General features: G+C 42.4%; 1 protein-coding gene across 5 annotated transcripts in view; it reads left to right on the top strand.

Annotated features, from left to right (window-relative positions):
* The first annotated feature begins 4,431 nt into the window (after positions 1–4,431).
* MAPKBP1 (mitogen-activated protein kinase binding protein 1) overlaps positions 4,432–13,665 on the top strand; it is a 48,672-nt gene continuing 39,438 nt past the window's right edge. For 4 of the 5 annotated variants that reach the window (XM_008587521.1, XM_008587514.1, XM_008587504.1 and 1 more), the window contains exon 1: positions 4,432–5,227. In XM_008587521.1, coding sequence (XP_008585743.1) covers positions 5,111–5,227 — 117 coding nt within the window. In that variant the 5' untranslated portion in view covers positions 4,432–5,110. The remainder of the gene's footprint in view (positions 5,228–13,665) is intronic. The other variant, XM_008587498.1, reaches the window with a different exon arrangement.

Raw genomic sequence — 13,665 nt, 5'->3', positions numbered from 1 at the left:
GGTCTTGGTGTTGGGAGGTTTGTGCCGAGTTGGAGTAGAGAATTGTAATGCCCTGAGACATATTTGAGAGAGGTTCCACTGAAGTAGTGTTAGCATAAGACTTCCTTCTTGTTCTCAAAGTTTCTGACATGCCATTTGGGGGAGGTTTTTGGTGTCCTACTCCTTGTATCATGTTTTAAGTGGAGGCTTCAGAATTTTGTGCAACTTGATGGCAAGTATTTGTCTCAGAAGTCATTCTACACAGACGAAAGGGTAGCCTCATAGTACCAGTGTGTGCAAGGCAGTTTACCTGTTACCTTGGAGAATAATGGTTTAAAAACACAATCTTAAATTTAATTAGACAAATTATACTCAAACTAGTAGATGCCCTGGGAAGGCAATCAACATTAGGGCTAATAAAAAGCTTGAATAGTATAAAAGGGCTGGAGGAGGTATTGTAGAACCTTTCTAGCACTTATGAGAGGTAAATTAACACCAATTGCTAAACATAGAAACTGGATAAATTTCAATATTCATTTAGAAATTAATTTTATGATGCTGTCCTAAGTATTAAAATACAGGTTATACTTAAATCATTCAAAGTTTGGCATGTTCACACATGTGCACAAAGTATTTGATAGATATTTACACACTGGGAGACACAATTATGGTCTGACTTTGGAGTTTTGGCAGATCTGGGTTCAAATTCTGGCAAGTTTCCCTACTAGCTTTTTTTGGGTGCGTGTGATCCGAACCCTCGGGCGGGAGCGCCGCCGCGCTTCCCAAGCGGCGCACTATCCAGTGCGCCACCGGGCCGGCCCTCATGGGTGTTCTTAAGTCAAGATATATGGTAACTAGTTTCATAATTTACGAAAAAATTTTATTAAAGGAATCCATTAAACATTGAGTTGCTCATTATTTAAGGTCACTAACAGATGAAAATTCAGTCATATAAGCTTCATAAAAATTGTTCATTTTGCATAATTTTATAGTACATGCAGTTGTTTTTTTTCTAGAATTATGTAAGAAATACCTGATGCTAAGCATCTCTATAACATATTTGAAGATGTTATCAAAACAGAAGAAAGGAAGACAAACATTATTTTGAGCAGAGTTTAGTAGTATAGGATTTTTCCCCCCTAACATACTGGTTGAAATATTTGAAATGGAATGGGGTGAGGCAAATTGAGAGGTAAATTCACTTTGAAGACAGGTCTAGAAAATAATGATAGCCCTTGTCCCTCCCAGAATTAAAAAAAAAAACAAAAAAACGTTGCACAGTGTAGGCAGCACATTTTCAGGTACTTTTGTAGAGATTGATGACCAAGAATCAGAATACATTTCCTGTATAGAATTGTTGGTTTTGAACAAAGTGCTGTAAGGGCATCAGTACTTACATTGTCACTAATGAAATTTTACATGGATGTGAATGGCTGGGTGCAGAGAAAATTAAAGTTGAGGTATTCACTCACTGCCAGCTGCAGGAAAAAAATCAGTTAATGCATTTTTGAAATACAAGGAAATAATTTGGTATATAAAACTTTTCAACTAAGGCGTAACTATAGTGTATTAAATATGATTGAACTGCTCTACAAAGGCATGTAAGTGTTGAGTATTAGTGACAGAGATGTGTGTGGAAAGGCTAAACCAGGAAATAAGTTGGAAATTTTGAGAAAAATCCAAACTACTAAATTCTATCGTTGCAAACTCTGGTGGTAGAAGAGATTTTGTTAAACAGGAAAGCAGCCTTAGAAACAATGTTTTGAGATTCATCCTGTTTCCAACTGCAGTCATTGGTCTCAGCTGTCTCACAGTGCCTTGCATGTAAAGGTGCTCAATAAATATTTGAACTGACGAGCAAATGTTTATTATAGCCTATTAGTTTTCCAGAATCTTATAATTCTACTTATTTGCATAGTAAGCCTAGGGTGAGTTAAAAATTTGATCTAATGAGCATAGTGCTAAATAGATAACTGTATAACATCTATTCACAGACATCTAAAGTTTTAGAATCTGACACCATGTATACATGTTTTGGACCTATACAAGCAGAATAAAAAGTGAAATAGCATATGGATAGGGGCCAACTTATTTAGGGGTCAATACCATCCTGGAAGGTGGGATGGCAAGTATTTAGTTTGAGTAGAGAAAAGGGAATAACACTTCTATTCACAGTGGACCTGGGACTATTTTCTAAGGAATTAATTCGTGAAGCACGGAAACAGTCTGCAGCTTGTGCCCATAATGGTATGTTAAAGGCCACATGGTACCTAGACAATAAAGTTTGGACTGAATTGTGGAGAATTAAAAATGTGTGGTTTTGGCCTTAGACTGGAAGTATCCAGACTCAGAAAATCCCCTCATTATGCTGTTCTCAGTTTTTCATCTAAATCATTTTAGGCAGTGAAAAGTATGAACTTGGATTTGCCTCTGCAGCTTCAGCATCATATGAGGGTAATTGGGGAAACTTTTTTTTTTTTTTAAGGGGAATATAAACCAAGGTAGCTTCGGACAAGAAATGACCAAAGAAATGGACCAGAAATGACTGAGAAATTGCACTTAGTAAACCCATTTACCTGGCCATGAGTGGTTAGGTAAATGAGAAAACTGACATTCTGGAGAGGATTGGGGACAGCTTGGGCACATTTTTATTGTTTCATGGGTGCGGATGGCAGTTACTGGGGTCTGCACCACATGAGTAAAGACAGCAGGTGGCACCATTTAGCTTTTCCCTTTGGAGAGGTCAAATCAGACTAGCAAGGGGTTGAAGGATCTAACCACCTATTTCATACTGTTGTGGCCAGTGGCTCTTGCCTCTTCCTTCCAGATCTGGGAAAATAAATTTGAAAATCCCACTTTATGTTTCATTATATTTACAGTTCATGATTGAAGGCAAGGAGTCCTCACTCCTGTAGTAGCTATTGCCAGTTGGTCTTCTAAGAGGTGCTATCCCTGATCTCCATGTCAACCTGTAATTTTTACAAATTTCATTTTTAATACATGACTCCAGTACACAGAAGCACTTACCTGCTTTGCCACTTGGCTGTACAATGCCCACCCACAGCAATGATGTTAGGGGTTCTTCCCTCTTGCTGACATGTCATCTCCCCCAGGGATTTCAAAGATTTGGATGAGACCGACACATCAGTACTGTTTCTCTGGCTCAAGTCTTTTGGATTAGGCTGACCTTTTCATAAGGTAATTTGAGGTAGTAACCAGGCGGAGAATGTTGGGGCTCCTGGAAAATACACTCTTAGACTTAGACACCTATGAGATATAAATATGTAATCATATTTCTGTGTATCCCCCCAACCCCCATGAGCTAGAGAAACTATACCACCGAATCTAGTGCCAGCAAGCTTGACAGAGACCTCGGCAAGTAACAGACCAGGGAACAGGTTTCACGAGCAAATTTTGGCAGGAGCAAGGAAAAGATCTGGAACAACAAAGTCCTGGTTTACTCTGGGTGAGTGAGCGTGGGACGGAGGCTAAAGAATCCATGAAACGGCGGTATTTAAAAAAAAAAAAAAAAACTCGTGGAAAAAATGAAGTTAAAAGATAATAGGAGGGCTGGCTGGTTAGCTCGGTTTGAGGACGGTGTTATACCACCAAGATCTGTGGGCTTGGATCCCGCACCGCCCAGCCGCCAAAGGAAAAAAAAAATCTTTCCATGAAATTTTTGAAGACCCCCTCGAATATCCCACATCCTCATTCACTTGTCTTTCCTCTTCCCTCTTCCCTCTTCCCCCCACTTCTAAAGCTCTATTCAAAGCCTCCTTCCCCTTTTTTCCATCATGACCAATCAGGCTGCCCAGTTCAAAACAGCGATTGAATTGGGTTACTCGGAAGAATCCTTTCCACGTGGGTCAACGCTCCCGGCCGTGCGCGAGCAGAAACTATTCCCAAATCCCAGCTCTTGGGGTCGATGCGAGCAGAGCTTTTTGGCTGTACCTCAATCTTGTTATTCTGAGCTAGGAGTGAGTTTCTGCTGTGGTCCCTCGGGCCTATCAAATGCTAACCTTAGCACCCTGTGGGCGTGGTTATCGCCTTAGGGCTCCGGGAAGTGCAGTTCTCGGGGACACCAGACACAATAATACCATAAAAGGGTTGGTTGTCTCAGTTCTGAAGCCATGTTCTGTTGTTTTTCCTCTAAGATCGGTACCCACAATTATATTACGAGGAATCCGTCATTCTCAAGTACCCAAATCTTCTGCTTCCTAGGCCCTTTTATTGGTTCCGCCCCCGTTAACCTTGCTCGCGCTCTCTGGAAACGCCATCCTAGCTACAGACCACACCTCCTCGCGTCGGCTCCGCCTACCCAGCACGTAGTTTGTCCCAGGCGGTAGTTCGCGTTTTGAGCCACTCGTGACACCGTAGCTGCGGCTGCCGCTGCCGCGACGGAGCTGAAATCGCTGAGCGGGATGCCTGAGGGCGCTGTGAGCCAGGCTGCCCTACCGCCCCGGGGCTGGTGAGGCTGGACCCAAGCGGGGGCGCTGACGAGTATCTGGGGCTTCTGAGGCGGGTGAAAGAGAAAGGTCCAGGGCCCGTGTGGAGGGCAGAAAGCGAGCTCCGGAGGGTCGGGAGAAGGAGGCTGCCGTGGCAGAACGGGTTGCTGGGCCACAGCGAGCCCCGCCGCGCCGAGTCCCCCGGCTGCTAGTGCAGGTACCCAGGCCCGGTGAGGAAGTCGCCGGTGGCCTCGGCGGCCTTGTCACTTGGACACCGCAGTTGCCGTGGGAACATCTGGGAATTAACGGGGAGCAGACCGGCTACCAGTCCTACTAGGGCCCAGCCCATCTCTTCAGTTAAACGCTGCTGGCAGGCGTGGCCCTGGTATTTCCTCGCGGCTCAGGATTTTCCCCCTCTTTTCATGGGTGCGTCTTTCCAACGTTGTAAGAAACCGCGCAGGGCTTGAAGGTGGGGATGAGGTGAAAGGAGAGGGCAATCAATACCTAGAGGTAAGAGCTGCAGACCCGGGCTACGCGGAAAATAAGACACCTACTGTGATGCTAAGGTGGCCTCTCCCATCTCAGGTCCGTGAGAGGGCATATTGGAAGGTCCCGTGGGAAGGCAGTGCCGCTGTTAAGACAAGTCCCAAGACTGGACCGGAATCTGTCCTAAGGGGCTCCTCATCATGATGGCTATGGAAGGGTCAACCATTACCAGCCGGATAAAGAACCTGCTGCGATCCCCATCCATCAAATTACGCAGGAGTAAGGCAGGAAACCGGCGAGAGGACCTCAGCTCCAAGGTGAGTCCTCATATTGGGAGCCACCTCTTTCCAACCCTACCCTGTCCTCCATGTTCCTCTTTCACCTTACTCTTTCTTGGAAAAGAAGAAAACTAGAAGCTCCTGCTGGCTCTAAAGGGTCAGATGTAATCTCTGCCCCGCAAGCAGGCAATGATTTGGTTTTAGGTTGAAGGAAAATGAGTAGTAGGGATGGGCATGCTGAGAATCATCCCTGAGAAGAGGTGAATAGGAGGAAGGCAACCTGGCTTCACTACAACGTATGTGCTTGGGGAAGCCAGTTGATATGCTATGACTCAGTTTCCCTTCTTGGAAGAGGATAGTGGAACCACATACCCTTTGAAGGGCTAAGCTGTGACTAATGTGGCTGCAGACGTTAATGTAACAACTGGGGTTATGTAAGACTGTAGTAGCAGAAAAAAAAAATCTAAAACACCTAGTCTGAAGAATGTTTGGTAATCGCTTTTGCCTGAGGTCAAAACAAATTTATTTGCCTCTCAAGAGACTTAATTTAACTGGATCTTCTTGGCTACTTAGGAATGATAACATGTAACGAGCCAGATGTCTGCCAGTGCAACAGTTCTCCTGTTTTGTCCTTGAACATTGCTTATCTCATTCACTATATGTCGAGGGCTACATCCCACCCCTGCTGCAAATGTTCCTCAGAGGCATAGTCTCTTTCCATCCCTTGGCTTGTCTGGGCTTTCGTCCCTAAGCTTTATTCAACTTTATTCAGCCCCACAACTTGGGGAATACAAAAGTTGACTAAAATTTTTTTTAATCCCTTGAGAGAATTCAGGGCTTTGTTCTCACAAGGTCAGATTAGATTTTGTGTCTTATTAGCAGCCTGTAAACACAGTAGCCTTGTTGGTACAGGATTGCTACTGGGAGAAGCATTTGAGACAGCAGCATTTTATTGCCTTGTCTGTATTTCTTCAGGGACGAGTAAACTGGGTGAGGAATGATTTAGAGTGCTAATGTACAACATGGCAGGGTTCTGGGAGGACATAGTTCAGATCCCTGTTCTTTAGCAGAACCTTAATTGGATTTGGTAAGAAGATGGACAACTTTCCCGTATATTTCAACAGAGATTGTATTGAATCAAAATTTGCCATGAAGTTCCATGGCAGTGGAGATTGAGACCATTCCAAGGACTCCTTAATCATTGTTCTTGTTCTCCAGAGGCAGGAGAAAGAGGCTGAAACTTAGAAACTGTCTTATATATTACTCTGTTCACTCATTCTTAGTATTACAAATGCTCATATTCTTGGCTGGTAACTTGGCAGTGACCACCACTATTTAAGCAGTCTTCTCATACCTTTGGCCTCTTTTACTGGCCAGGAAAGGTATATGTAGTAGAAATGTATAATGGGAGTTTAGTCTTCAGAGTTAATACTTATTGTAATTTTGGTCTAGAATCCAAAAGGTACAGTCACCATTATTTAATACTTCCGATGTCATTCATCATTAATGCATTCAACAAGTATTTGAGTGTTTGAGTGCCTATTAGGTATGGAATCAGTGGTTAATAAAGCATTATCCTTGCCATCAAAGAGCTTGTGGCAAGTCAGACATGTAAACAAATAATTACAACATGGTGTGGTGAGTGCTGTTCTAGAAGTATGCATAAGTTATTAATGGAAGCACCTGGGAGGGGACCTAAGTTAGTTTAGGGGAGTTAGGAAAGACTTCACAGAGGAAGGGATGCTTGAACTGTGAGTCCTGAGGCTGGAGGAGGAGAACTCTCCAGGAAAACAGTGAATAAAAGGGTACCCCTGGCATCACTACTTAATATCCCCATTTCAAATAGGAATTCAGTGCTTCAGACTGCTTTAAATGGCTTTGTCTCTCCTAAAGCTGTGTGTGAAGGAATTACTTCACTGAAATTGAGTGACCCTTGAATGGTCTGACAGAGCAAGAGCACTGCTACATATCTTTAGCACCCAAGAGTAGGAGCTGTCTTTATGTACTTAGGACCCTAGAGATGCTTAACTCCTCACAATCTTTACTGGAGACTCTCTACCTAAGATTATTTTAAAAGCTTGCCTTGTGGTAACACATATAGGACCTGGTGTATTAGGCTCCATGAGTTGCTCTAATATGTGGTGGCTTAGGGTAATAATGGTAATAGAAAACTCTGATTTATGGATAGCTAGTTCTGAAATAAAATTTGAAGAAAAAAGACACATGCCTCTTTTGGGGGGTAAAGAAGAAAGTGTCAGAAGGCCTTTATGTAGATCTTACCGCATATGGCCTCCTATTGAATCATACTGTTCCTTCTATCTAAAGTAGCTTTCCTCAGGGCCGGCCTCGTGGCTCACTCGGGTGGGAGAGTGCGGTGCTGGTAGCGCCAAGGCCGCGGGTTTGGATCCTATATAGGGATGGCCTGTGAACTCACTGGTTGAGCGTGGTGCGGACCACACCGAGCCAAGGGTTGCGACCCCCTTACCAGTCAAAAAAAATAAATAAAGTAGCTTTCCTCATCCTTTTCACCAAATTCTGCCCTTATTTTTAGGTCCAATTCCATATTTGCCGGAGCCACAGGGCTTTCTCTGACTAGCCCCACTACCTTGAAGCCAATCTCTAATTGTTCTTTTATGTATGTCTTTATTTCCTAGGGTCAGGGGTCATGTTCTTTATTGCCTTTATATCACACAGTTTAGGACAGTGTAAGATATGCAGTAAGTGCTAAAGGAATAAATGAAATAATAATTTCCAGATGTCAAATTTAGAGATAAACCTGGAAGTCCAGAAGAATAAGAAATGAACAGAGTTTGTGACCCCGTTAGAAGAGAAATCAAAACTAGGAATAATAAAAAGGTGAAAAAGAGATGCAGCTTGTTTAGGTGCTAATGGCATAAGCAAGAACGAAGTACACATTTGCAGAAGGTGCACATATGCAGAAAGTAGTGTTCATTAAGGAGAGACCCAGTTAAAAGTATGGTTAAAATATAGTTAAAAGCTTAAGCAGAGAGGGAGCTTTAAATTCTATAGAGCGAGTAGATGAGAGCTGGGATTTTTATTAAGCTTTTGTAAAGGGAGGGACATCTCTGCATTGGATTAAATTGGAAAAGAGTGATTTGAGGTTTTATGCCATATATGTTGAGTCTTGATGAAGTGTAATTTGAAGTTATCAATTGTAAATACCCTTCAAGGTCAAATCCTGTATGTACATTTGTTAGTTCCTGCCTCTCGTCTCAGTTGAGGCTGTGTTTTCATTAAGAAGCAAATGTCTGTGCTCTTGGTAGCTAACCCTCACCCTTTTTTCTGAAAGATTTTTATGTGGAGGGAGCTGGGTTATTTTTCTATTTTACCAGAGGACAGAAATGGACTGAAGCCATGCAGGCAAGATTTAAATTAGGGATACGAAAGGATTGTCTGTGCTGGAGGGTGGTTAGATTTTGAAAAAGTGAAGGAGGTTTTGAAATCCTCCTCCTTAATAGCCATAATTCAATCTGTTTTATGTATTATCCCTTCTGGAAACAATGGGTAAGGTGGTGACTTTCTTCTAGCTCTGTTTTTATGATTGCAAATCTAATTCTTCTCTCTCTCTTTTCTGAAGTTTTTTCCTGTGTAATTTTATGATAGTGCTTTGAGCCTTTTAATACGTGGCTCTAAGAACAGTTTGTGTAGGTGGGTTTCATGAAGGATAAAACTGGCAATAATCTAATTTCAGTTTCTGCTCAGTGTTTGAGCCCAGATATTAGTACTGAATCTCTTTAATATGCCTATTAGGTAGTGGGAAAATGTACTCATTTTCAAATCATTTATGGATCGTTAGCTCTAGCTTGATTGCTCTCAAGTTGGGGAAGGGGTCAGAGGGAAGTAAGACATCAGAATACCTGTGCAACATTTGGGCCGGCCCGGTGGCGCACTGGATAGTGCGCCACTTGGGAAGCGCGGTGGCGCTCCCGCCTGAGGGTTCGGATCCCACATACGGACCGGTTCCCGCTCACTGGCTGAGCGAGGCGCGGGAGCGGCACCGAGGGTTGCAATCCCGTTGCCGGTCCCCGGTCCGGTATGGGGGCAACACTGAGGGTTGCGATCCGTTGCTGGACACGGAAAAAAAAAGACAAAAAAAAAAAAAAGAATACCTGTGCAACATTTAAAAAATTCACATTCCTGGGCCCCATCCTAGCTGTATGGAATGAGAACCTTGGGAGTAATGCTTGGTAGTAGTTCCACAACTACCAAGAAACTCTGGCCTAGGTGCTAGGACCCTGAAAACTATTGGCTTCATACCCAAGTCCTCATCGAGTCTTCTTAGAAGTATATAAAGCTAGTCCAGTAAGTGTACTCTTCTCCTTGAGTAGTTTTTATCTCTACTTTGTCTTTGAGACTGATTGCTCTGTAAACTGCTATGTGAAGAATAGATTCGAGAGAACTGTACTGTTTGTAGGGTCAGATCTGAGGAGCTGATCATTAGCTTAGTAAGGTGGATCAGCAGGAATTTCCTCTGTGTGCAGGAATAGGAAATTTATGGTAGTACCCCTGATTCCAGGTCAGCTTTTTATGTCACCATTCCACTACCCACTACCCTTTGGACCATAAGAAACAATAGATTTTTAGTGTTTGTTATATACTCTCTGGGCTCCCCCCCTAGAATAGATGACCAAAAGGCCCCTGTGGCTGGCCACTGTGCCCCTCACCTGCCTTTGTGACTGACCTTGGTCAGGTTCTCATTGCGTTTCCTATCTTTGATGTGTTCTTGAATTAAGGATATATTTTGAAAGCCTCGGAACATGTATACTATGAAAAATGTTGGTATTCTCTTGGTTTTGTTCCTTTGTTCTCCATTTTATTCCCACTTTCAGTGCCTGCAGCTGCCCTCAGCCTTCAAAGTGATTCTTATCTCTCCCTGGACCCAACACCTCTTCCTTTATTATCTAAAAATAACCCAGCTCTTTAGGCTCTGAGTTGTCTAATGAAACCTTCCCTCATCTACTTGACCTCACTCATTTCAAAGTCTAATAGCACTGCTGCTTTCCAAGTTTCTTTTCCCTCTCTCAGTTTGTAATTTAGGGCAAGTTCCCCTGTTGAATCAGTCTGAGTAACTGTCTTTTTTCCTGCCCATTTTTTGAATGCCTTTGGGACTTTTGGTATTTCTCTGACTTCACTTCTCTCTTCCAGTTATCACCTGTGTATTTCTGTATCTTTTCTTTTAAATTTTTATTTTGTTTTTTGGGGGGCAGCTAGCCAGTACAGGGATCAAACCCTGGACCTTGGGGTTATCAGCACCACGCCCTAACCAACTGGGCTAACTCACTGGTGGTCCATTTCTTGACTTATGAAAAAACATAGGTAGAAGTGAGGTTTCAGCCTGACATCCGTAACCTCCCTGCCAATCCTGAGTCTAACTAAAGTTGAGCTTGATGCTGTTATCACTGTCCCTTTATTTGGAGAAAAGTCCAGGGCTTGAAATATGGAGCTATGTTTATTCAAACTAAGCTTCTCTGAGAACATGGGCTAACCCACTGTTCTCAGAGTGTCTGTTGGTTTTACTTTATGTTCAGACTGCAGTGTTGTTAAGGAAAAAAAGCTACAAGTTTTCAGTAGTAGTTGTTTTATTATGTATCACATTCCCATTGCTACAAAGTAAGCCTCGCCTCTGGGCTCCATTTTTTAGTGCAGGACAAGCCCAGGTTTTCTGTCAGCTTCATTTTCACAGCACTTCTCAGTAGAGGTGTAGAATGAGAGCTGCCCACCTTCTTGGGTGTTTATTACCTTATCCCTTTTGTGGATTTTACCTTAACTTCTAGTACCTCTTAAAACAAACAAACAAACAAAACCCAAAAGGACTAGGTATGGAGTTGGGGGGCAAGAAATAAAAGTAAGTATGAATGACTGAGCAGTGTGGGTCTTTAGGTTTTTTTTCTTTTTTTTCTTTTTCGTGACCGGTAAAGGGATCACAACCCTTGGCTTGGTGTCGCCCGCACCGCGCTCAGCCAGTGCACCGCTGTTCCTATATAGGATCTGAACCAGTGGCGGGAGCGACGCTGCGCTCCCAGCGCCGCACTCTCCCGAGTGCACCACGGGGCCGGCCCTCTTTAGGTAATTTTGAATGTTCAGATTTTCCAAATCTTTCTTTCCTCCCAACAGTTACAGTAGCTGGTGCTTGTTAATTGGCCACAGTATCTTCTTTTAGTTTTGAAGGACACTTACAGAAGAATGAATTCACACTGTGGATGTTTCCTCTTAGACTTCTTGGGAGTAAATTCCATCCCCTCTCATTTTATCACAGAGAATGTTTATCACAGAGAATGTTTTTAATGCTTTTCTGTTGTTTTCTTAGTCTATAAAACAATCTTTGTTTCTTTTAGACTGGGTTTCTAGGTTGACATACCTCATCTCTCCCCCTAAAACTGAAATGAGACTGAAGACTTTTCCTTTTCCTGCCCCTTTGTTTATAGTTGAGATTTAAATTTACTTGAACATCTTGGAACAACCCTTTGTGAAACCATGTGGCTGATTTTTTTTTACCTTTCACTTTGTCAAATGCTCTTTTGGAAGAATTATGAGAAGGGAATTTCTTTGGTTCTTTGGGATTTGAACATTGCTCTTCATGCTGAGCTCACCACAATTTCCAACTTCTCATCACACCTGTCATCAGTCTTTGAGATCTGTCTTCCTTTAGTGCTGCTTCTGGTAATTTCTCCGCTTAATGGAGTAAGTTCAGTTGACCCCATTAAAGGTGCTGGCACTTAAAAAATCAAAATGAAACTTTAAAAATTTATAAAATATAATAGACGTAGGAAAGTTTGTGAAATATAATACTGTATTATGAATAATTATAAAATGATCCCCCTTGTAACCACCATCCAAGTCAAAAAATAGAACAATTCTAAGGTGTTGACAGTTTCTGAAGAATATAATGCTAATAGTGGTATCAAGGTGGGTGAGGATGGACTTGAGGTTTTTGTTTTATGTAATTAAGATGGTTTTATTTTTAAAAATTAAAATACCTAAGGACTTGATCTTGGCTTTTTGTTTTTTTAAGTTTCTTCTTTTCCCAACTATTATGTATTGGTGCCATTCAAAATTTTCAGGGTGTGTGCTTACTAGAACCACCTCTTTCCAACCTTTGTTGGCAACTGGTGGTACTTCCTGTCCTCCTCTTACTCTCCTAATAATAATAGAAATAATATTTTTAGTGGTAAAACTAACATTTATTGAGCTTTTGCTATGTACTAGGCACTTTACATATGTGCTAAGCACTTTACATTATTATGTCATTGAAATTTTACACAGCTCTACCATACATACTGTTATTATCTCCATTTTGTAGATGAGGAAACTGACGGAAAAAGAGGTCATGCGAGTAGCTATTGGTTACACAACCAGTACCTGGCTGAAATTCAACCTAGGCTTTCTTAACTCTAAAGCCCACACTTAATCTTTCTTCAGGATACCTCCCAGGGAATCTTCATGTGCAAAACATGGCACTGAGCACAAAAGTATGCCTAGTATTGCTATAGCCAAGAGCCATATCTTACATTGAGCTTGGGAAAGGGTAGTTCCTTAAAAATATATACTTTTACCCAGCATTCCCTATAAAAGTCAATTTAATTAATTTCTCAGACTGTTATTTTAGAACCATCATTCAGTAACCCTTGTCCCTCTACATTCTTGCTCCTCTTCCTGCCCCCAACTCTAGATTTTCTGATCTGTTATCCTCACTTCTTGCCTTGTGGTACCATTAGGAACTGTACAACTTGTGGTTCTGTGGGTATGTGAATATCAAATTGACAGGGTGCAGCTGCATGGTTCCAGATGACCGTAAGCCACAAGAAGTTGCTCTTCTCTCTTGAGGTTGGTGGAGGAGTGAAGCGGAAACCAACAGATGCCTTGGTTGTTTTTGTTTCTGGGTATCATGGGGCTTTAAACTGTCATGCTCTTGGTTGGCAGGTTGATTATGTAGCTGGTGCTCTTGACTAGTTGCTAGTGCTACCCCAAATCTCTCTCCCTTTCCCTCTGAACTCCACCTCTTTGTTATCTCTGTAGCCCCCAATGGACCTTGTTTTTTAAGCTGGGAAGTATACCTGTGTCAAAAGGCCTCTTTCTGTGGAAAAAACTGGATCTAAATGCCCCATGTTGGGGCTGGCCTGGATGATGCAGGAGGGGTTCAGTGATTTTGAATATAAGCAGAATGAGGTCACTTGCACACCTAATTCCATTTGGCTGTTGCAAAATTCCTTGAGCCTTGCCTTACCTGTTCTCAAATTTGTATTATTTTGATTTTTTCCTTCAAATGGGCAACTGTGATAACATAAGTGCGAAAGCATGGGTTCTAAAGGCCTGCTTCCTTGTACTGCCCCAGTTTGTCCTGAGCAGAGGGAGCTCCAAGCCAGGTGGATTGGTTGGAGGGCAACCCATAGGCAGTTTGCCATGGTGGGCAAGGAGCAAGTAGCATGTTCAAAAACCCTGATCCTTGCCATCTCTCA

This window comes from Galeopterus variegatus, unplaced genomic scaffold, assembly GCF_000696425.1.
Source record: "Galeopterus variegatus unplaced genomic scaffold, G_variegatus-3.0.2 Scaffold119, whole genome shotgun sequence".
In the NCBI taxonomy this organism is placed as follows: domain Eukaryota; kingdom Metazoa; phylum Chordata; class Mammalia; order Dermoptera; family Cynocephalidae; genus Galeopterus; species Galeopterus variegatus.
Note: the sequence above shows the minus strand (reverse complement) of the source record. Positions and strands in the feature narration are given on the sequence as shown.